This window comes from Rhipicephalus sanguineus, chromosome 9 (genome assembly GCF_013339695.2).
Source record: "Rhipicephalus sanguineus isolate Rsan-2018 chromosome 9, BIME_Rsan_1.4, whole genome shotgun sequence".
Classification (NCBI taxonomy): Eukaryota; Metazoa; Arthropoda; class Arachnida; order Ixodida; family Ixodidae; genus Rhipicephalus; species Rhipicephalus sanguineus.
This window is the reverse complement of record NC_051184.2, coordinates 139,413,025-139,437,973: the sequence shown is the minus strand read 5'-3', so window position 1 is coordinate 139,437,973 and position 24,949 is coordinate 139,413,025. Positions and strand designations below refer to the sequence as shown.

At 44.5% G+C, this 24,949-nt stretch overlaps 1 protein-coding gene and 2 long non-coding RNA genes across 3 annotated transcripts; all 3 read left to right on the top strand.

Moving 5' to 3' along the window:
• Nucleotides 1-5,828: 5,828 nt before the first annotated feature.
• On the top strand, nt 5,829-8,168 carry LOC119405881 (putative nuclease HARBI1). The gene is made up of 3 exons (XM_049419530.1): nt 5,829-6,290; nt 7,145-7,414; nt 8,155-8,168. The coding sequence occupies exons 1-3, from the start codon at nt 5,891-5,893 to the stop codon at nt 8,166-8,168; spliced, it is 684 nt and encodes a 227-aa protein (XP_049275487.1). The 5' UTR covers nt 5,829-5,890.
• A 124-nt stretch (nt 8,169-8,292) lies between these two features.
• Nucleotides 8,293-12,539, top strand: LOC125759872 (uncharacterized). The gene is made up of 2 exons (XR_007417582.1): nt 8,293-8,341; nt 12,468-12,539. It is a non-coding gene; the product is annotated as an uncharacterized LOC125759872 (long non-coding RNA).
• Nucleotides 12,540-16,430: 3,891 nt separating this feature from the next.
• On the top strand, nt 16,431-24,176 carry LOC119406112 (uncharacterized). Its single transcript, XR_005186542.2, has 3 exons — nt 16,431-16,644; nt 21,343-21,467; nt 24,037-24,176. It is a non-coding gene; the product is annotated as an uncharacterized LOC119406112 (long non-coding RNA).
• Nucleotides 24,177-24,949: the final 773 nt, after the last annotated feature.

Genomic DNA, 24,949 nt, shown 5'->3' with positions numbered 1-24,949 from the left:
GAAAGAGAGAGAAAAAGGGAGGAAAATAACTTTATTGAGACCTTGAGGAAATGAATCATGGCCTTATGGGCGTCCGTGGCAACCAATAGAAGGGCACTTGAGAGGAACCCACTACGCTATAAATCATCGTAATTTTTGTGAATGAGGGATGCAGCCACTATGCCATTTTTCGACTTTCTACGGAGAGCCGTGGTGCCCGTTAAACACATAAGGCGTTATGCGCACTTTGTTGATTCTGTGCCTGATGAGGATAAAGAATTATGGCAGAGCACTTTGTATTGGGTTGGAAGCATTCAACAACCTACTCGTTCCGCAGTTCGCATTTTGTGACACCTGGTTACAGAATTCGCGTTGTGTAACGCCTGGTTCTTAATTTACTCTTCAACCGCGCTATATTGCACACAGTAATGTGGTTCCTTCCCGACATGAAGCCTGTATAGTGTCTTTTTGCAAAGCAGTTTGAAGCACCGGCATGGCTCTGAGGTAGAATTCTGGGCTCCCTCGCAGAGGGCCCAGGTTCGAACCCGGTTCCATCCTGGAATTTTTTAATAATTTCGTTTTTATTATTTCACGCGATAGTGGTTACGGACACCGACGACAGCGGACAACTATGGCGCCAAAAAGGGCCGATGAGATGATCTCATAACAGCTTTCGCCATAAAACGAAACACTCCTGTCATATGTGCGTACAGCAGCGGTGTCTTGAACAAAGGGTGCTTTTAAATGCAAATAATCAGTGTGTGCGTGCTGGTTATTCCCAGCATCCCGGATCGCTTGTACCCCCTCTTCACTCAAGTTGACAGCCACACTCGGGGAAACGAAGGTGCCACTATGGTCTGGTGTGTCACCACTCGCGATGGGAAATTCATTGGTGGCGTTCACCCTGTCAACGAGATTGTCGGTCCTACGTTTCCTTTGGTTGGACATGACGATGTAGGAAAAGGCGTGAGTTGCACTCACGCAAAGGAGACTAAACGAATTTCGTTTGTTGTTTAAAAGGGGCTCACATCATCTTGTGTTGAAAGTTTGTCCCCAAGTGACATGTTAGAAAAGCTACTATTTGCAAGTTGTGTTACGATAACGGCAAGAAACTGTTCCTTACCATGTCTGTCTGCATTTGTTGTTTTGTCGTGAGCATTCATTATGTCTGTGCAAATGAAGTATTCTGTAGGTTTTCCAAACTCTCTCTACAATTCCGTCTTTTCATCATAATATCACGTTCTGCTTTTCAGATACCACTTTTCGTGGTTCCGCACGCTGAACAGGAGCGACAACATAGCAAACCGCAAGTCGGATGCCTGCAGCCGTCACCACGTTTTGATTTTTTCATAAATATAAAGAACCAATATGGAAACGTGATGCCGATTTCTGCAGTACATTTTGCATCGTATGACACTATGCACATCACAGTTACACATATTAGATGGCTATACTCATACAAGCACGTAAATGAGGAATATCTCAACTGCTTATTTGGAAATCGCCGACCATCCTTTCACGCTTTCTGGATTACTGTGCTGGAAAAGGTGTGCTGTTTTGACAAGTTTCTTTAAAATAATGCTAAAATTGAACTATTATTTTTTTGCAGTCTCTGGGCACAACGGCAAGTATTATTGTACATGCTTAAAAGGAATACTTCACCAGTTAAACGGTAGTCGCGCAAAAGTAGAGCATGGGTCAATTGAACAACTTAAAATAGTTGTGGAGTCGCTTGGCGCTTCGGCGTGTGTCATTCGACCCACGCAGGAGTGTCGCCATCAAGAGTCGTCTCAGCCCCTCAGAAGTGGTAATGTGATCCGTCAGATAAGATTCCTTCCACTCTTCCTAAGTGGTTCAGGGTCCTCTCCTAGAGTTCGCCGACCCTGACCCACCAAGAGAGTCCCCGTGCATCTTTAAAAAGAGACGTATAGGTGGCAAGTCATAACTCTCCGAAAAGAGGCGCGCATACTCTTTTTCTTTTCTTAGAGCCTAGCACTTTGCCACTACCGAAATGCGGTCGCCGGAACAACGATTCTATCCCGCGACCTTTGGGTCAGCAGTCAAACACAGTAACCATGAGACCACCGTGGCGGGTTTCCCTATTTCACGCAAGAAAATGTCGCGCAAGCAATGTCGAAGGGTGGAGGGAAGTTCACGGTATAGATTAAGGGCGGCTCAATATTTCTTTCTAGCTGAACTTTTTTATAAAGCTGGCAGAATATACTCAAAACTCGTATAACTCGCAACTAACCGTTCAAATGAGTAACTTCTCAGGGTCCTAATAAGTACCGTACCCCTAACATTTGGTAGTATACAACTCTACCGCTGCCCTTAACAGGAAATTCAAGATCACAGGCACAGAAGACACGGAGGCACAGTAAAAATTACGGAATCAGAGCCTAATTATGTTATTTGCTCACTCATCCGTGCCATTTGGTAGCATATTAGGGCCAAGCATATTAGCATATTAGCATAGCATATTATTATCATTAGCATAGCATATTAGGAAGCATATTGGGGCCACTACTTTTCAATATTTACCTAAACGATATCGTAAGCATCAACCCAAGCGCAAGATTTAATATATATGCAGATGATACGAGCATTTTTTTCTCAGGAAGTAACATTCATGAGCTAATACCATCATGCAATACAACGATGGCCATGCTAGAAAAATGGTCAAAATATAATCATATGCGCGTCAATGAAAAAAAGACAAAAGTGGTAATCTTCAGGCCGAGAAATAAACTGGGGCCGAATTCACAAAGCTCACTTACGAGCAAATTGTCGCGTAAGAGAAATTTTGTCGCGTAAGTCGATTCACGAAGCGAAAAAAACGTCGTAAGAGCCATCGTTATCACATCGGCCGCTGCGGTAAAGCGCGCTGCGACTGTCAAGGAACATGCCAGCGATGGTGATGCAGTTGCTATATTTGGTGACGTCACTGAAAAAGGCTCGTAAGTGGATTCACGAAGCAAAAAAATTGCGCAGAGACAGCGTGGCTACGAAGAAATCCCAAGAGTGGTCCGGACCACTCTTGGGCTGTTTAGAACATGCAACTGCGGCGGGCATCTGGGTGCCATGGCTGATTTTAAGCTAATTCACGGCCATGTAAGGCTGCTTGATGACTGCTGGTACGTTTTAATTTATTTCGGCGCTTTGAGTTCGTGTGTTGTTTCGCTTGAGCGCTATGGACAGTATTGACACTCGCAGTCGTGCAATAAGCTGGGAGCCGCCGTAAATAAAGAAGCCTATTGGGGTGTCAATGGCGAAAAATTATGCATGCAAAGGCTTGTGGTTGGATTAAAAGCAAAGTTCTACATGAATGGTCGATGAAGTCGAAAGCTGAGCGGTGTTTGGTCAACATTTTTTTGTTATGTTGTTGTGTGGCGTCCTACTTCCTCCAATGAGACGTCCAACTTATCATGATATACGCAGCATTGGTCGAAATTACCACCAACGAGGTTCAGAGGGGCACATCAGCTGCACGCTATTGGAAATAAAATTGAGCGGAGCATTTCATTTAGCCGTTATTAAAGTCTATTATATGATTCCACTATTTGTATAGTTGGATTGGCTTTAACTGCCCAATAGGCACGATCGCCGAAACGCAGCTGTCGCTATGCGCTTTGGGCCGATCCAGAGCGGGCTCGTACATTTGCAAATCGCAGCATATTATAGATGTGCGTGATTATGCATGAAATCACAAACAAATCGAGCTTTTCGACCTCCACTGTTCGGAAACCGAAACGGAACGCGTTTATACGGCGAGCAGTCAGAAATAAATGGCTCCAGTAATTTGAAATGACATCAAAAATATGTACGAATGCTCACGATTCTCGAGTATCGCTTTGATTAATAACTGCCATTTAATTTGGCGTGAGAATATCAATTGAAGGTGGCTTCACGCACTCATAAATGTATATTGTGCTCATAAACGTCAGCTTGATGTGGAAATCATCGCGTAGCCAAGGCGAAACCCCCGCAGGAGGCGCCTATCGTAGCAGACGACAAACGATAGCAGACGACGGTTTGGGCGAGAGGCGCAATTTGTGATTGGTTGGGTAGCAGTACTCTCCACAACAGGCCATCTTATGACGTTAACAGAACACTTCTTTCATCGCGCGCTCCTATCGTGTTCGTCATATCTTCCCCCTCGCACATAAGAGAACTTTTTATCTTCTCGCGATCAACGCGAAAGAGCTTTTTCTAAGTTGTCTTAGCGCCTACCCCTTGCTGCGCAGTTTGTAAGAACAACATGGCGGCGTAAACAAGTGCGGGTGGTCATTTCCGCGAACGTTTGTCGCAGTGTTGTGGATCCCGTTGCTCTTTCAGACCGTGCAAGCCGTGCGAAAACGAACGGCAGTGTCTCTCTGTGCTCAGTGGAACGTGGAAGCGTGTGCCTCGGCGTGCTTGTAAAGAGGAAATAGGCGCCAGCGCATCGTCGTAGCCGACTTACGGTGTCTGCCAAGTGCGTTTGAATACCGTTAACAGCTCGTTCGCATCGCCTTCTAGTTGTTCGTTCACGTGCAGTGTGGTATCTGGCATCGGAACCGTTTGGGCAAGTTACTTGAGTGATCCTGGAAAGTCGCTGTTACTCTTCAGCGACGCTGTTTATTGGATTCCGGTTTCAGCAATGCGCTTCTATTGTCGCTGTATTGTGGATCCCGTTGCTTCTCGCTGTGTTGTGACTTCCGTTGCTCTTTCGGAGCGTGCAAGCCGTGCGAAAACCAACGGCAGTGTCTCTCGGTGCGCAGTGGAACGTGAAGCGTGTGCCTCGGCGTGCTTGTGAAGAGGAAATAGGCGCCAGCGCATCGTCGTAGCCGACTTACGGAGCCTGCAAAGTGCGCTTGAATACCGTTAACAGCTCGTTCGCATCGCCTGCCAGTTATTCGTTCACGTGCAGTGTGGTATCTGGCATCGGCACTGTTTGGGCAAGTTACTTGAGTGATCCTGGAAAGTCGCTGTTACTCCTAAGCGACGCTGTTTATTGGATTCCGGTTTCAGCAATGCGCTTCTTTTTTTAAAGCCAATATTCGATGAATGCGCTTTGCTCGAGAAAGTAGCGAAGCTAGGGCGAACGGTGGTTCTGTGATGACAGATTCAAGGCTTGTGTAGAGGCTGTGGTTGTGTGACAGGTCAATAGCTCAACGGCGTTGACGACTACGTGTCCTAAGGCAAGTAATTGCAGGTTTTTAGTGCTAAAAATTTGTCGTGATGCTTTAGGCGAACTTGAAGGATTTGGCGTAGCTTTTGTCTGCCAACCTATTGCTTCTCCTGGTTGATGTGGTAAACCCAACGTCGTAACCACTGACCTCCATTAAAAAGGCTGGACGGCGCATCCCCGCTCTGCGAGGCGGGCACTTGTGAAGCCACCGGAAGGTCCCCTGTTTGTCCCGGAAGCTGGCGTCTTCTGTCCGTCTCAGTCGCGCAATTCAAATATTCTCGGGTGACAGCTGCTGTTATGATCGTTCTTCTTTTTTATTCTTTCAAACTCTGCGATTACGCCTCACTTTAGACGCCGACGAACGCTACACGAGAGATGACAGACGCCGTGCCGACACCGTCCAAATACGGCGGAGTGCTGCAACGTACAAAATGCGTAAAAAGTAATGCAACTTTGAGGTACTTACGCGTGAAATGTCTTCCCTGACGACTTTTCCGGTCGATTCGTACAGTTTACTGCGCTGCAGGCAGGTATTTCTTTTAAAAAAGATGGGAAAAGCTCTCTTCCGGGACAAAAACGGCGGCTTCCGGTGGCTTCACGTCCGCGTGCTCGATGCGCCATCCAGCTCCTCCTTGTGGAGATCAGTGGTCGTAACGCGCGGAACCGGAAGTCGCACGCCAATGCGTTCTGCTATAAATATGGCTGCCTCAGCAGCAGCCACCCTTGACTTTCGCCAGAGACACCATGGAGTACTTCATGGCTGCCATCGCTCGTGAGCGTCAACCTTCCCTCCGGAGAGAGCGCACGTTCCGCCGGCGCCTAGCCTTGGATGACGTTCCGGACCAGCATCTTCGCAATTACCGGTTTCCGAGGCAGCATATCGTGACCCTCTGCACGACACTCGAGCCTCGACTGCAGCTGCCTACGGCGCGGTCTCACGCCTTACCAGTGGACGTGCAAGTCCTGCTCGCTTTGCGCTTTTTCGCAAGCGGGAGCTTCCAGACGGCGGTAGGGGACACGGTTGGCGTTAGCCAGTCGAGTGCGTCGCGCGTTGTGGCAGAAGTTACTGACGCCCTGTGCTCGCTCGCTGCGGAGCACATACGCTTCCCGGCGACACTGAGGGCTGCTAATGCTTCCGCCATCGGTGAGTTGAACTTTCGCAACTAAACTTGTTGCTTGACGTGTAGTGTCATAACGGCTGTAGTTTTCTGTTAGCGCTGCAGACTTAATGTTAACCGATGTAAATCTCTGGAATTACACATGTGTTACTACTAGTATACCATGCATCTTGGTACCAGTGATAATGCACACAATATCAAGTACGAAGTATAAGTTTCTACAGCTGGCATTGTTGAGCATTTTTTGTTGTTGCTTGGCCTACACATAATTTTTTCAGATTAATTGGTGCCTTTCTGTTATCTAGGAAGTGTCACAGTTTTGGGGAAAGTAATTTAGGTGAATTAACGTTCCAGGAGTCATGAATCAGCTTTTTACAAATTGCCTTTGTTTCCTGTCATTAGTTGCATGCAATGTTGTTCTTGTGGCAGCACCAGTATTTCACGAGAATACAAGGTTATGCTGCAAAATGTTCATTTCCACTATCACACACCATCTTGAGAAGCTAATCATTCATGAGATGGGTAACACACTTGATTACGAAAACATACCAAAATATGCAGAGCTTATGTGGCACTTCAGTGCAGGCACGTAGGCAAGAGGGGGTGCCAGGAGGGCCCGGCCTTCACCCCCCCCCTCCCGAACTTTGACCAGCCTTCAATTATCCCGGGCAACTTTTCTCTTTTTGCCATGGAAAGACTTTCTTTTGAACAATTAGGCCTTGGCCCCCCCCCCTGAAAAAAAAATCCTGCCTACGTGCCTGCTTCAGTGTTTCATGGTGCGTAAGCATACTTGATGGGCTTAACGGAACGGTATGATTACGTTGCTGCCTAATATGTCTTAAAAGCACTTTCAATAGCTGTTTATTCATCTTCTTTTTAGCCTTCTCGCAGATCGCACAGTTCCCCAAGGTCCTGGGATGCATAGATGGCACACATGTGCAAATCAAGCCTCCTAAGGACCAGGAACACGTGTTCAGGAACCGGAAAGGCCTGTACTCGATCAATGTACAGGCTATCTGCAATGCTGAAGGTGCAATCACACAGCTGACGTCAAGGTGGCCCGGCAGCACTCACGACAGCTTTGTTTGGGCCAACTGCGACCTGCGGAGGTGCTTCGAAAGAGGGGAATTGCCTGACGGCTGGTTGCTAGGTAAGTTCTTTTTAAAGATATAGATGAGAAAGCTAACAGCAGTTCATGTGCACGCCTTCAGACTGTTTTTTTAATAGTGGCTGATTGTATTATTCTCACATAGTGGTGTCAATTGTACTGTCATTATGAAGTAAACTACTGCGAACTGGTGTGTCTCTCTGTATTTTTATATATATATATATATATAGAGAGAGAGAGCGACACGCACACACACAGTTGAACCCATTTATAAGAGACGTGCACGGGGAAGCAATTCTCGTGTTTGATGTGAGTTGCCTCTTATAACCAGGGTACCACGTTTACATTTTCTTCTCAATCCCTATTTTAATGTAGGCACACTGATGTCTCTTATACCGAAATGTGTGTTACAGCAATGTCTCTTATAAAGGAGTTTGGCTGTGTTTATATATATATATATATATATATATATATATATATATATATATATATATATATATATATATATATATAAGGGTTATGGGAAGTATCACGCAGGCCCTGGCACTGTAGGAAGGTATTTGAGACACGACGTACGGAGCACAGTTTATTTCGACGTTTCGGCCGTGGGACCGGCCTTCGTCTAGGAATACAGAGCATAAAAAATCGCGCACTTATATATGCCAAAGATTGGGGGCCCCCAAACACGTGTTCTAGTGTAATAAACAGGCAATCTTATATCAGTACAAAGAAATTTTTCACTGATCAAAAATACAGCACCGTGTGATATCACCATGTGTCAGTCATTGCCAAGTGAGGTGGCTTAACGGGATACATGTGTAAGTACATAGCGGCATGGATAGGAATAGCCATAAGCGTTTTCATACAAAGACAGTACTGACAGTCGGTTCGTGAAAGATACGCGTTCAAGATGACAAAACTGACAAAAAAAAAAAAAAAAAAAAAAAAAAAAAAAAAAAGGAAAGAATAGTAACAGTGAAATACCTGAAACAGTGAAAGTAATAATGACGGAAATACAGCGGTGACATTGAGCAGGATTACAAAACTTCTTGCTTTTTCACGTTCTACATTCTCAGTAGAACGCACTTTTGGAAGACAATTGCCGCTGTCATCATACTGGGTTGTGCAAAAGAAGCACACTTGTTGCTGTTGAACAAGATAAATCACGCGGAAGGAAGACATGTCAGTGTGCCTGCATCCTCATTGATTCCATCCGTTAGAGTGTTAAACTTGAATATCAGGTATGATTCCCGGAGCTCGCGGTCATGATTTGAGCGAAAACCAGATTCAAGAATGGTTGCTTTCATTTGGTCGAAAGAGTGACCTGGCATGCGAACATGTCGTGATAACGGTAGATGAGGGAAAGTATTTACATGCGATTTGTGGTTATTGAAGCGTATTCTGAATGGAGTTTCCGTCTGACCAATATATTGTTTTGAACAGGCACTACATTCCAACATGTACACGACATTGTAGGTGTCGCAGTCAAACTTGCCACGAATCTTTATACTAAAGTCGGAAGACGTGCTTGCGGCATTGTGTGTGGTTTGCATGTGCAAACACACTTTGCACCGTGGTTTGTGGCAAGGGGCGCAGCCACTATCTTTAGGGGCACCAATTTTCGATGACGTTAACATGTCGCGAAGGTTCTTTGACCGTCGGTAAACAACACGAGGTGGCTCAGGAAAGATTTTTTTAAGATGATCACTTTGTGTTAGGATGTTGTGGTGCCGTTTTAATATAGCAGAAACCTTCGGAGCTGATGATGAAAATGTTAGAACAAGATTCGTTTGGCCAGAACTGTCGTTCCCTTCACTGCCTTTAAGAATGTCAGCGCGGTTAAGCAGGTCGGCTCGGGCTATGGCATCGTCAATTATTTTTTCCGGGTATTTTCTTTTAACTAGGGAACTTTTGAGCCTGTTACAATTTTCAATGAAATCTGTACGGTCAGAGCATAATCGTTTGAAACGGTGAGCCTGGCTATAAGGAATTCCTGTTTTGCAATGTCGGGGGTGGCCGCTCTGAAAATGCAGAAATTGATGCCGGTCAGTGGGCTTACGAAACAGCTTTGTGGCAAGTTGCCCTTCGGAAATAGTGACTGTTACGTCGAGAAAATTTACAGAAGTGCGCGAAAAATGGTGGGAAAACTTAATAGACGGGTGGAAATTATTAAACTCCTGAATGAAACCGAGCAGGCTTGCTTCGTCATGCGTCCAGATAAGAAAAATATCATCAATAAAGCGCCTATAGTAAAACGGTTGAAACGTGGTTTTACTTAAAATTCGCCTTCCAGAACGCCCATGAAAATATTAGCGTAGTTAGGGCCTACCTTCGTACCCATAGAGGTGCCATTAGCTTGTACGTAGTGAATGTTGTTGAATTCAAAATTGTTTAATTCAAGGATAAGTTTCAGAAGAGTAGCAAGTGCTTCTTCATCGATATGTTTATCAAAAGAGGAACTTTCATAGGCCTTTATAACTGCAGAAATACCATCTTTATGCGGTATGTTAGTGTATAGTGATGCTACGTCCAGAGTTACTAGCATTGAACCAGATGGAACATGAAGATCTACAATTTCTTGAAGAAAATGGTTGGTGTCTCTGATGAATGACGGAAATGTGGCTGGAATCTTGTTAATGAGGAAGTCAACGTAACGGGATAAGTTTTCAGTGACTGTGCCAATTCCAGAAATGATGGGGCGGCCAGGATTATTCTGCTTGTGAATTTTGGGAAGCATGTAAAATCTTCCCGCTACGGGACTGAGTGGTAACAAAGAGCGGACTGTTTTTTCATCCAATTTACCAAGTTCTAGTAGTGACGTAAGTGCGTCCTTAAGCTTAGATTTAAATTCGCTGGTCGGATCGGAAGGCAAAGCCTTGTAAAAGGTGGCGTCTGAAAGTTGCCTGTCGGCCTCGTTAATATAATCAACAGTGTCAAGAATGACAATAGCCCCCCCTTTATCGGCTGGTTTTATGATGATGTCATGATTTGTCGACAATTGTTCGAGAGCGACCCTCTCTTCTTTGGACAGATTGCGGCGGTAAGGCACCGCTTTCTTATAGGCATCTAAAATGTCGCGTTGTACAGCGTTTATGTAAATGTCTAGACATTTGTCGCGATGTGGCAGTGGTGTCCATTGTTTACACGTCGGTAGTGCTGGTCGGCTTTCGTTCGGGCTTCGGCGGTCATGATAGTATTCTCTGAGGCGCAAATTGCGGGAAAAATTATGTAAATCTTTAAAGAGTTGAAACTCATTGAAGCCACCCGACGCGGGGCAAAAGTTGAGACCCTTCGACAGAGCACCCACCTGTGCGTTGGAAAGGACTATTTTTGAAAGGTTTACAACACTATCAACACTATCAACTTGAGGGGACTGGTCTTTCAAATCTTTCGAATGTCTTGTGGCACGTCTGGTCGCGTCAACGGCGCGCTCATGCGTATGTAGGCCATCGCGTAAAAACTTCTTCTCCTTGGTCTTGCTTAACGTGTCCCTCTTACGTTCCTCATAGGCATTCAGACACTCTGATTCATGCTGCCCTAGCCTACTTAACAGTCGAGTTTCTGTGTACTGAAGGTTCTGCGTACAAGACTTATAATGGTCAATGATTATAGGTATTAGATCTAGGGAAGCTTTATTTAATACTTCTTGCCATTTCGCTTTGTTGGAGGCCGAAAGTTCGGATGTAGCTGGTTTAAACCTTATCTGTATACCTTTCGGGACAACAGAAGCATTTAGGTATCTCGTAAGTGAGGATACATGTAGTTCGGAACGAACTTTTTTCTCAACAATTTTCCTAGCTTCTAAAAACTCTCGCGAAGGAAGACTTAAAACATTGCCACCAACCGCTGGCGCCTGTCGTCAGTCGGCGGCGCTCCCTCGACCGGCGTTTCGGCGGGTAGGGTAGCGATGACCCACGGCGGCGGGAGGCTCAGTCCGATCTTGCCGGGTTGCACCTCGGTTTGAAGAAGCGGAATTGTGTGCAGCACCCATAGGGGACACATGTTGGCGCCCACCGGAAGGGGTCTGCGTGGTGCATTGTGGGGGTTCGCACGGTGCGCAGTCACGCCATGATGAAGTAGCTCCGTGGAAACGTTTGCAACAGAGTTCGCGAATGTGGCTGGCAATGATGGCAACACCTTCGAAGCTTGCGTGAAGACCGTCAGCTGCCAGCACACGGGTGAGGGGCAGCCATTGGAGACCATGGTCTATGAAAAACACTTTTTTGGAACGCCTGCAGTAGTTGCATAGCAGTCGGTTGAAGTACGTGGCTTCCATGTTGCACCGATGAACAAAGGCAAGGTTTCGGTTGCCATTACGACGATTAGGGCAGCGTGGAAGAACGAGTGTAGCGTAAATCCTGGAAATATGAGGTTTGGCGTTCATGACGTGTTCAAGCAGGGATCGGTATCTTCCGAATGCTACAGCACCATTTGTTGAAGCAATGTCGTTCGTACCGATGTGGAGAACGAGGGCGGTTGCAGTTTCTGGCACAAGGTCAAGTAAAGACCGCACGTCGGTGATGTACGCACCCACTTGAGAGATGAAGGCGGGGGTCCCTCTCGAACATGGGTCGAAATGCTGATGGACGTATTTGGACTGAGAATCGCCGATGACGACCGTGGAAACTTCTTCTTGGGGGTACTTTAAAAATATGTGCTTCGACGTAGTCGTGACAAGGGCCATTGCGGGTAAGTAAAAGGGTTATGGGAAGTATCACGCAGGCCCTGGCACTGTAGGAAGGTATTTGAGACACGACGTACGGAGCACAGTTTATTTCGACGTTTCGGCCGTGGGACCGGCCTTCGTCTAGGAATACAGAGCATAAAAAATCGCGCACTTATATATGCCAAAGATTGGGGGCCCCCAAACACGTGTTCTAGTATAATAAACAGGCAATCTTATATCAGTACAAAGAAATTTTTCACTGATCAAAAATACAGCACCGTGTGATATCACCATGTGTCAGTCATTGCCAAGTGAGGTGGCTTAACGGGATACATGTGTAAGTACATAGCGGCATGGATAGGAATAGCCATAAGCGTTTTCATACAAAGACAGTACTGACAGTCGGTTCGTGAAAGATACGCGTTCAAGATGACAAAACTGACAAAAAAAAAAAAAAAAAAAAAAAAAAAAAAAAAAAAAAAAAAAAAAAAAAGGAAAGAATAGTAACAGTGAAATACCTGAAACAGTGAAAGTAATAATGACGGAAATACAGCGGTGACATTGAGCAGGATTACAAAACTTCTTGCTTTTTCACGTTCTACATTCTCAGTAGAACGCACTTTTGGAAGACAATTGCCGCTGTCATCATACTGGGTTGTGCAAAAGAAGCACACTTGTTGCTGTTGAACAAGATAAATCACGCGGAAGGAAGACATGTCAGTGTGCCTGCATCCTCATTGATTCCATCCGTTAGAGTGTTAAACTTGAATATCAGGTATGATTCCCGGAGCTCGCGGTCATGATTTGAGCGAAAACCAGATTCAAGAATGGTTGCTTTCATTTGGTCGAAAGAGTGACCTGGCATGCGAACATGTCGTGATAACGGTAGATGAGGGAAAGTATTTACATGCGATTTGTGGTTATTGAAGCGTATTCTGAATGGAGTTTCCGTCTGACCAATATATTGTTTTGAACAGGCACTACATTCCAACATGTACACGACATTGTAGGTGTCGCAGTCAAACTTGCCACGAATCTTTATACTAAAGTCGGAAGACGTGCTTGCGGCATTGTGTGTGGTTTGCATGTGCAAACACACTTTGCACCGTGGTTTGTGGCAAGGGGCGCAGCCACTATCTTTAGGGGCACCAATTTTCGATGACGTTAACATGTCGCGAAGGTTCTTTGACCGTCGGTAAACAACACGAGGTGGCTCAGGAAAGATTTTTTAAGATGATCACTTTGTGTTAGGATGTTGTGGTGCCGTTTTAATATAGCAGAAACCTTCGGAGCTGATGATGAAAATGTTAGAACAAGATTCGTTTGGCCAGAACTGTCGTTCCCTTCACTGCCTTTAAGAATGTCAGCGCGGTTAAGCAGGTCGGCTCGGGCTATGGCATCGTCAATTATTTTTTCCGGGTATTTTCTTTTAACTAGGGAACTTTTGAGCCTGTTACAATTTTCAATGAAATCTGTACGGTCAGAGCATAATCGTTTGAAACGGTGAGCCTGGCTATAAGGAATTCCTGTTTTGCAATGTCGGGGGTGGCCGCTCTGAAAATGCAGAAATTGATGCCGGTCAGTGGGCTTACGAAACAGCTTTGTGGCAAGTTGCCCTTCGGAAATAGTGACTGTTACGTCGAGAAAATTTACAGAAGTGCGCGAAAAATGGTGGGAAAACTTAATAGACGGGTGGAAATTATTAAACTCCTGAATGAAACCGAGCAGGCTTGCTTCGTCATGCGTCCAGATAAGAAAAATATCATCAATAAAGCGCCTATAGTAAAACGGTTGAAACGTGGTTTTACTTAAAAATTCGCCTTCCAGAACGCCCATGAAAATATTAGCGTAGTTAGGGCCTACCTTCGTACCCATAGAGGTGCCATTAGCTTGTACGTAGTGAATGTTGTTGAATTCAAAATTGTTTAATTCAAGGATAAGTTTCAGAAGAGTAGCAAGTGCTTCTTCATCGATATGTTTATCAAAAGAGGAACTTTCATAGGCCTTTATAACTGCAGAAATACCATCTTTATGCGGTATGTTAGTGTATAGTGATGCTACGTCCAGAGTTACTAGCATTGAACCAGATGGAACATGAAGATCTACAATTTCTTGAAGAAAATGGTTGGTGTCTCTGATGAATGACGGAAATGTGGCTGGAATCTTGTTAATGAGGAAGTCAACGTAACGGGATAAGTTTTCAGTGACTGTGCCAATTCCAGAAATGATGGGGCGGCCAGGATTATTCTGCTTGTGAATTTTGGGAAGCATGTAAAATCTTCCCGCTACGGGACTGAGTGGTAACAAAGAGCGGACTGTTTTTTCATCCAATTTACCAAGTTCTAGTAGTGACGTAAGTGCGTCCTTAAGCTTAGATTTAAATTCGCTGGTCGGATCGGAAGGCAAAGCCTTGTAAAAGGTGGCGTCTGAAAGTTGCCTGTCGGCCTCGTTAATATAATCAACAGTGTCAAGAATGACAATAGCCCCCCCTTTATCGGCTGGTTTTATGATGATGTCATGATTTGTCGACAATTGTTCGAGAGCGACCCTCTCTTCTTTGGACAGATTGCGGCGGTATCAATTTCTGCATTTTCAGAGCGGCCACCCCCGACATTGCAAAACAGGAATTCCTTATAGCCAGGCTCACCGTTTCAAACGATTATGCTCTGACCGTACAGATTTCATTGAAAATTGTAACAGGCTCAAAAGTTCCCTAGTTAAAAGAAAATACCCGGAAAAAATAATTGACGATGCCATAGCCCGAGCCGACCTGCTTAACCGCGCTGACATTCTTAAAGGCAGTGAAGGGAACGACAGTTCTGGCCAAACGAATCTTGTTCTAACATTTTCATCATCAGCTCCGAAGGTTTCTGCTATATTAAAACGGCACCACAACATCCTAACACAAAGTGATCATCTTAAAAAAATCTTTCCTGAGCCACCTCGTGTTGTTTACCGACGGTCAAAGAACCTTCGCGACATGTTAACGTCATCGAAAATTGGTGCCCCTAAAGATAGTGGCTGCGCCCCTTGCCACAAACCACGGTGCAAAGTGTGTTTGCACATGCAAACCACACACAATGCCGCAAGCACGTCTTCCGACTTTAGTATAAAGATTCGTGGCAAGTTTGACTGCGACACCTACAATGTCGTGTACATGTTGGAATGTAGTGCCTGTTCAAAACAATATATTGGTCAGACGGAAACTCCATTCAGAATACGCTTCAATAACCACAAATCGCATGTAAATACTTTCCCTCATCTACCGTTATCACGACATGTTCGCATGCCAGGTCACTCTTTCGACCAAATGAAAGCAACCATTCTTGAATCTGGTTTTCGCTCAAATCATGACCGCGAGCTCCGGGAATCATACCTGATATTCAAGTTTAACACTCTAACGGATGGAATCAATGAGGATGCAGGCACACTGACATGTCTTCCTTCCGCGTGATTTATCTTGTTCAACAGCAACAAGTGTGCTTCTTTTGCACAACCCAGTATGATGACAGCGGCAATTGTCTTCCAAAAGTGCGTTCTACTGAGAATGTAGAACGTGAAAAAGCAAGAAGTTTTGTAATCCTGCTCAATGTCACCGCTGTATTTCCGTCATTATTACTTTCACTGTTTCAGGTATTTCACTGTTACTATTCTTTCCTTTTTTTTTTTTTTTTTTTTTTTTTTTTTTTTTTTTTTGTCAGTTTTGTCATCTTGAACGCGTATCTTTCACGAACCGACTGTCAGTACTGTCTTTGTATGAAAACGCTTATGGCTATTCCTATCCATGCCGCTATGTACTTACACATGTATCCCGTTAAGCCACCTCACTTGGCAATGACTGACACATGGTGATATCACACGGTGCTGTATTTTTGATCAGTGAAAAATTTCCTTGTACTGATATAAGATTGCCTGTTTATTATACTAGAACACGTGTTTGGGGGCCCCCAATCTTTGGCATATATAAGTGCGCGATTTTTTATGCTCTGTATTCCTAGACGAAGGCCGGTCCCACGGCCGAAACGTCGAAATAAACTGTGCTCCGTACGTCGTGTCTCAAATACCTTCCTATATATATATATATATATGTATATATATATATATGTATATATATACTGCTGTTTGCAACTAGCAGGGACACAGAGCATCAGTTTGAACATGACGCCACTCAAATGCAGTAATAGTGCAATTTGCCAGCCATACCATAATTTTTCGAACGTTATGCCTTGTTATTTCCGCACCATACATGTTTTCATGCTATATGCGATGTCCTTAGTAGTACGTTTATTTCAACCCATCACATGTGACATGAATACACACTTGTTCCTCTGTTAAGGTTACTCTGGGTATGCCTTAGAGCCATGGCTGCTCACCCCTCTAAGGTCTGCGGCTGGCCCAGCGGAGCAACGCTATAATGCAGCCCATACCCGGACGAGGCAGGTCATTGAGCGAACCTTTGGAATCCTCAAGGGACGCTTCAGGTGCCTGCACCAATCCGGGGGTGTTCTGCAATATAGCCCATCAATGTGCGCCAGAATAGTGGTGGCATGTGCGGTGCTGCACAACATGTGTGTCCGGCATGGCATTGGCCTCGACGCTACTGATGGTGAGTGTTGTTGCTGTAGTAGCCTTATTAATGTGTTAGGCAAAAGAGTACTTCGTTAGGAGAAATATTGATGACCAACAAATGCACTAGCAATTAGCAACTGCCGTGCAGCTCAGGAAAGTGATGTTGTTCAAGCTTTTAAGCTATCCACATGACATATTTTATTCCTCATAATGAAAAGTTCATCATTAGCTCGGTAAGCTCCTACCTCACAACTTGATTCTTTAGGAAAACATCGAACTTGCTCAAACTGCTGCACATGATTTGCCAGTTTCTGTACATTAAGGCTTAGAAATTGGTACATAGCTGTACTGATAAAAACATATGCGAGTTTTAGTAGCGTACCGCAGTAGTGAGGGTATGAAGAGAAAAGGTCGCGCTGTACAGGAATGGAATGTTGCAACGGGGAGAGTGTAGTAGATAAAACGCTTAACACTGGAACAGGATTTTCATGTATTGTCGCTTTGTCATGCAACTTTCTTTAGACTTGTGCCTTCATCATTGTCGCTTCAGGTGTGAGTGAACTTCACAGATTTTCCTGGCCGTGGCAGGCACATTTTGGTGGGAGCAATATGGTAGAGTAGAGCAATATGGTAGTGCACCTGAAAGAACACCAGATGGTTGAAAGTTCCGGAGCGCTGCACTATGGTGTCTCCCATAATCGTATCGCTGTTTTGGGATGTAAAAACTCAAATAATATTATTAATAATGAATTTCACAGATTTATAAAATAGGGAGATTAGCAGATGTGACAGTCACCTATGTTCACATGAACAGCTTTCTATAAGCATTTTACTTTTCACACACAGTTTCCAGTTAAAGCATTGCGATTTGTTTGGCAAACTCAAGCGCACCACTTTGCACTACACAATTTCTTTGCTGTGATAGCATTTTTGTGCGTGAGAGCTTTTGTGATGCGGTGTTCATTTTAATGTTCATTAGGCTTTGGTAGCAAAAATGGTGTAAGCATGCTGAATCCATGCTGACAAATATTGCAGTGACATCATCTGTGAATGTTGCTTCAGATTAGTAAAGGCATTATTAAAGTGGGCGCAAAAGATGTGCCTGTCTTTTCAGGCATGAGCTTCAGGATTAGTTTGAAGTATGATATTCAGAAATTGGTTAATAAATGATATGGAAGGTTTCCCATTACAAAAAACATGTACCAGTTATAAAGTAGAAGCTTGTCAGTCTTCAGTCAGTTTCACCTATGCAAATTGTGTAACTAGCAGTCCTTTCAAAACAGTTGTGTGGTCTATCGCAAAGTACACTCCTTATTCAGCTTCGCTTTGTTCAACGTTGCACAAGTAAACTTTTGTGAGGAAACCAGCATGTCCACATGAGTGTGCCTAGGTCTGGGTAGCGAGAGAAAACTTCCGCTAGGCTGTGTGTATTTTACTTAACGGTCATGGTTTTGATTTGGCAAAGTCAGCATCCATACAGCAATCGCATTCGTTAGCAAATGTCATGTGATGTTATTAATATTTGCCATTATAATGTTTACAGATCATTGCTGCCTCGCTTTGCAATTGAAAAAAAAACAATGCATGCTGCGGTGTCTAAACTCATTTGCCTCTATATATGGGGCAAGCAAGACAATGAACATTTAGTTTCTGAACTGCTATTGTATTTCAGAACATGCATGCTTGAGGTGGGGGCAGCAGTTAATTGTCACTGGGCATTCAGGTATAAGTTGTATGTGTATAGCAGACGTCACTGATAAGTATTTCGCACACCCTTTGGCCACATTCTGAGTTGCCGTGGTTGTAGTGTTTAGCGAACCCTGGGCACTTTGAGCGTTTCTATCTATCTGTCTGTCTGTCTGTCTGTCTGTCTGTCTGTCTGTCTGTCTGTCTGTCTGTCTGTCTGTCTGTCTGTCTGTCTGTCTGTCGATCCAGCCAGCCAGCCAGCCGCCTACATCTGGGTGCTCTCGTGCTCGCTTCCTTAACTTGCTGTAGACCAAAATTGGCATGGGAGGGTAAGAAGGTTTGACGAATGTCTGTCTGTCTGTCTGTCGATCCAGCCAGCCAGCCAGCCGCCTACATCTGGGTGCTCTCGTGCTCGCTTCCTTAACTTGCTGTAGACCAAAATTGGCATGGGAGGGTAAGAAGGTTTGACGAATATGACTGTCTGGTCGTGACATGAATAACGCGAAAATCCTGTCGCGTACGTCATCAAACCATTTCCTCCAGACACGTGTGGCACGTACCCATGTACCACGGCCCGTGGTTTACGGGTATGCGCCATAGGTGATTGACAGTTTGTCTACCCAAGAATGGCGAGCACATACATCGGTCATTTAAATGCTATAGCATTTAAATGCCGAAAACCGACACGGGCAGCGTTGACCCGAAGAAAAACCGACACGGGCAGCGGTGACCCGAAGAATGCAAAGAATAAAAATTAAAAATTAGGATCCCAGCAGGCATCGAAGCCAAGTATTCTGCGTGGCAGTCAGGTATGCTGCCGCAGAGCCACGCCAGGTCTAGAAACTGCTCTGAAAAAAGACCCTATGCAAGCGCTAGGTCGGTGCAACGTGAATTTTGATTGTAGTGATATGTGTCTAATTTTATAACAAAGCAATAAACACTACATATGTACTGCTATGATCCATGGGTCATGTCGGGTCGACATCAATTGTGGTTTCAGTGTTGGTTCCGCTTTTATAGCAGTCCAAGAAACATTACATTTGTATTCCTGATTCGGCAAGCTATATTGAAGCGTTACTAGACCACGGAGGAATATGCTAACGAAAGTTACGTATCAAATTCACGTCATCGCACCTTCGCATGCGCTCTGTTTTGATAAGACAAATGTCTGTGCTCTAATGTGAGTGCTGATACTACGTCAGACCAAAAGTTACTAACTAAACGTCAGTGTAGTCGGTGTGCTTGGTAAGCTCACGTTGTGCGCACAACTCCTCCATTTACAAAAACACGTCGATAGTCCAAAAATGCAGCATAGAACTACTGACTGCCTGCTCTGCATGAAACCGATTCCCACAAGGCGGGGAATCTGCCGAATTTTTATGAATAGAAAAAGAATGAAATGTTTTTACTGTTGCAGTTTTTGTACTGCATTACCTTCCACTATGGCATTAATTTAGGCCGTTTACAAATGTTCACATACTTTCATTTACGAAGGGCAAGAAACATGGTGCTGTATGGACCGCAAACTATCTTGTGGTGTCTAGTGTTCCCCGGATCAGGGCTGCCAGGTTTGACTACTGTGCACCAGTTTGGCTTCTTTTTCGGGCAGGTGGTGGTAGAAAAGTGCCTTGGCTACTTTCATGTTCACTTGATGTGGATGAAATTATCAGTACCTTTTGCTCTCAGCGCTGCTGCTGCCCATGATGTGTCAAAGCATGGCAGGCAAGGCGTGTTTCCTGGTCCCGAAGTTTAGTTCGACAGTTGCATTATGCGCAATAACATGCTTTTGGATACGTGGCTGGAATAGGGGAAAACTGCTGCATGAAGCCTCACTTTGCAGAGCAGCCTATTGAGGAACGTGACTTCAGACTAATTCGAAGTTAACAGGACAATTGAAAGCGCTCCACATCCACCCTCTGTACGCTTCAGCATTGCAGATCGGATAGCTGACGAACTTTTTGTACTCTTTCTGAGGTGTAGGTACTGACTGTGGTTTGGGTATAGTATTAACTTGCTGGGACTTTGTCAGTGTGTGATAAACTATTGTGATAGTGGCTATAATTCATGCTTATATTCCAGCAACAGCGATTTTGAGAACACTCATTTTTATTGCAGCCACAAGGCTGTTACTGGTAGCCGTTTTAAAAAAGGTCGCGCAAGACGCGTGAAGAGTGTGTCATTTCTGCAACAGCACAAGAAGCCTGGTCAGCATGCACGAAAAACATGCTTACGTAACCAATTTATGCTTCAATTTCAGGAATTTTTGTTTTGACAGATTCCTGATGCGCCTATTTAAATTTCCACGAAAGTTCTGTTGCATTTAGTTGGTTAAATGAGAACGTCGTAGCAGTTCTCACGAGCGTGATTACTTGCATCTACTTTTACTGCCCTTAGCTCAAGTGGGATATGTTTTGGCTAGTTTTGAATCGGTAAAGAATGTGGGTTCACTTTGAAAAAATAGCTGTGAGTATAACGAATGCTAATTTTCATGCACTCGGAATTTCTCAACCTCTCAATATCTAAGTACAATTGGCACTCGGCAATGCCACGGTGTGTTGAAGCGTACATGAAAAGAGTTATCATGGCTAATAGTGACAACTAGGTGATTCAGCGTTCGGTAGTTTCGCTGCACCTGTGCAGATGATGTGAGAAATATGGCTGTAAGTGTTGCTGGTGCATAACCACCTCTATTCGCCAAACCTTATCACAGTTCATGAGGCAGCATTTTCACATTTCATATGTGAAATCTAGCCACTTGCTCACACCATAAATGCTGTTATAAACATGCCTGTGAATTAACGTTTCAGTTGAGTTGCGCCAAAGAATGCCCATAATTAGCACATTTTCTGCTGTGCTTGGAGCTTGCTACTAGCAGTGAATTGTTGTACACTCATTGCAATTGCTGTTTTGCTGCATAAGCTGGTATGAGCTCACATTTATAGCTTTTTTCGTGTCAAGTTTATATTTGCGAAATGTCTTGCCACATGGAATTGTGTCGCTTTTTCATGCTGCTTCTTTATATATACACATAGTTATCGTTGTTCCCTAGATGACCCTGTTTTCGACGAGGGCGGGGATGACCCTGAGCCACCACGCCTGCAAGAAGACACAGCAGCTGGGATTGCCGTACGTCGCCGGGTTATCGAGGCCATGCATTCATTGGCTGTGCAGACGGTATGGCAGCTAAACTTTTGCTTTCCTTACACAATATATAAACAAAATTTTACCGGTTCATGTTGTTGTCTCCATCTTCCTAGTCACAGTTAATGCTTTAGTGTAGCTGGCAAAAGTTAACTGGTCACAATAGTTTGCGATCAGGGGCGTGGCAAGGGGCGGGGGGGTTGGGTAACTCAACCAACCCCCCTCCCCACCCGACCTTTTTGAATTTTACTCGCGTATGTATACACACACACACATACAAACGCAGGCACGAACATACACAAAGTATGATTGACCCCCTCCCCCCGCCCCCCCCCGCCCGAAAAACTTGTCGATCACTTGTCGAGGCAGACTACTGTCTGGTCAGTTTGTACATGCCGTGCAGTCTATAGGGAAAATAAACCATACTAGACATTTCTTTCCTTTCAGCTTTCCTCGCACAGCGTGCACTGCATTGGTGACTTACAGGCATTTGCTGTGTTAAACCACGTCATCCTATCCTTTATTGGTGCCCCGCCACGGTGGTCTAGTGGTTATGGCGTTCAACTGCTGACCCGAAGGTCGCGGGATCGAATGCCGGCCGCAACGGCTGCATTTTCGATGGAGGCGAAAATGTTTGAGACCCGTGTACTTAGATTTAGGTGCACGTTAAAGAACCCCAGGTGGTCGAAACTTCCGGAGCCCTCCACTACGGCGTCTCTCATAATCATATCGTGGTTTTGGGATATTAAACCCCAGATATTATTATTATTATTATTATATTCTTTATTGGTTATGTAGAACAGAGACGTGTAATTGGTATCTCCACAATATCGGGGGCGTCAGAGCCTAGAGGGCCTTAGAGTAATATAGCCAGACAATATTGCACCATCCACTGCAAGATGAGCTTTTGATTCTTTCTAAGGTGTAAAAAACAATGGGTTTGAAGTCCTCATGTTGAAAAAATCTAACACGCAATGCACACGGGCTGCCAAAATCTCTTCTCATGTTGAAAAAATCTAACACGCAATGCACACGGGCTGCCAAAATCTCTTACAAAATGCATATATCTAAGACAATCAAGAGAAATATCACGAACGGATAATTTCCGTTTTGTTGCCTTCAAATAAGTAATAAGAGTGAATAATATTGTTACGTGCACATGAGATGTTTATGGGGCATTTAATGAGCACCGAGGCACAAAAAGACCGTGGTGATCGCAGGAGCGGCGTCATCGTTCTCTTCCTCTTCTGCTTCTCTCGATTCCCCCTGGCAGTGACACTTCATAACAATATTATCTGAGCACATGCTCGTGACCATAGGCGTGCGCAGGGTTCCCCATCAGGGGGGGGGGGGGGGCGAAGGATCATTGCAGCGCACCCCCATGCCTTGTAAGTCGATGTAGGAGGCAGATTTTGCGCCCCCCTTCTTAGTATATTAGGGGGGGTCGGCCGCCCCCCCTGCCCCCCCTGTGCGCACGCCTATGCTCGTGACATTTTCACCAAATGGCAGATATTTTCTACTATGTGTATCGTTGCACTTCATTCAGTAATATGTTCAATCATGAAATGTCTGTTGGCACTACCCAAGCACAGTGGGCTCCACTGAAATACGTTATGTAAGAGTGTGGCACCTGCACAATTTGTTCCCTTTAGCAAGTGTTCAAACTCCTGGAATTTCATCAGGAAGCTTTCAGTTGGTCATGGAGGCATCTTATAACAATGTACACTACATTGGTATACCCTCTGCCAGTGCATGTTGCTTGTCTGCCAATAGAGGCTATGCCATTTCAACAGGTCCACATTGCACTTCCTACAGCAGTGATGCTACATATATGTCACATGAATTGCTTTGCACTAAGACAAGGCTTTGAAGATTGAAGAATACGTTAGGAAATTGATTCTTACAGCTGTTTCGCTGGTAAGACAGAGTAGTCGTGAGGCCAGAAGTACACTGAAGAGACCTGACAAATACACATAGTTTGGTACACATATTGCAGGCCGTTGGAGGGTATTATTGCAAGAGAACAGTGTGCTTCTTTTTGTGTCGTATGTGTGCACTTTACTTGCAGTATTCAAGTTTATGATGTTGGCGAGAAATTAAAGGTGGGTGCTTGCAACTGCTTAGATGAAGACGTGTATTGACAAAACGTATTCTACAGTGTATTACAGTGTACAAGCGTATTACAGAAAAACACAGAGATAGTTGGTTCACCCACATTAGATTCTCACACGCCAACACATTAAACTTGTGTAAATACACAATTTGTTTTAGCATTGTGTACTCATTTTTGGTCAGCTTCTCACATAGTCACACATTCAATTCAACAAAGTTTTAATTCTGCTCTTCAGAATTAGGCACAACCACGTTGCCCTCAAAATGAACATTATATTTGTACAATTTTAATTGAACAATTCTTTCCAGAGCTGTCGCAGTCCGCCTTTGCGCCCTCAGGAGCTTCCTTTGCGTCGTCAGGACTTCCTCAAACATTTCAGATACCTCTGAAAATACAAGAGCAAAAGTTCTTAGCACCTCATTGCATCACCTGTGCACTTTCGTGAACACCACTGCTGTAATGACCATTTGTACTTTTTCTACGTTCCAGTAATGACATGACAACGGACAGTCATCATCATGTGCTCTGTGGCTCAAGCAAGGGTGACAGATGAACAGGGACTACCAGTGACTGTTCCGGGCTCTTCACTGCACAAGTCAAATTGAAAAGTACATCACAATGACTGGAAAACTTTGAATTGTACGGCGGCTACTGGTGTGCATGCACTTCAGGCTTTGAGCAGCATATTGTGCTGTAGTTCCTTGCACTTCAGTATGAAAATGTGTTCCATTTATTGCGCTGTGAAAGCAAAGTGCCCAGCAACCTCGCATTTTCCGCTCACAGAGTAGCTGCCGTGGTCGGCAATCTAAACTCCTTTCATGCTTGGTGCTGCAACCCAGTAGCTGCGAAGCCAGCACCGTGGGCCATTTTTTCATTTTTTACTTTGTTGCTGAAGAAGGACACGCACAGCATAAATGAACTTCTGTAAACTCTGGAGCACGTATCTCTGTGAAATACGACCCTTACTGTTTCATATGTGCACTTTTCTCTGCTTTGTCTCCTGTAGTATAATGTTATCCCGCTGCCTGCCTGTATTCCCTTACAATGGAGCTCTCTGTACAAACTGTTTATGTATTTTCATGTACCATTTACCTGAGCAAGCTTCCTTGCAATGTCAATAGTTCCTCATATCTGCAGCACTTTGCTCACGCTTTTGCTGAATTATTTGCAGCTGTGCAGGTAATTAACTCTACCGTGCGTCTACTTGTGCTCTTTAATGCATCTGTACCATGGTTCACCCAGCAGGTGGAATAATGGCGTGCTTTAGTTGCAAAGCAAGCGACTTCTAGGAGGTTGTGAGGCTCAGGAAATATTTTGGTGATCGCTACTATGACTGCGTTCTGATAAGCTATGGTAGCTCCATGGAAGTGTACTCAACATTCAGTTCTTGTTTTATTTCAGT

Bases quoted from the DNA above. Each gene is read 5' to 3' on its own strand.
- LOC119405881 (XM_049419530.1), top strand. From the start codon at position 5,891: ATGGAGTACTTCATGGCTGCCATCGCTCGTGAGCGTCAACCTTCCCTC. The intron at 6,291-7,144 runs GTGAGTTGAACT...TCTTCTTTTTAG, and splicing joins TGCTAATGCTTCCGCCATCG to CCTTCTCGCAGATCGCACAG.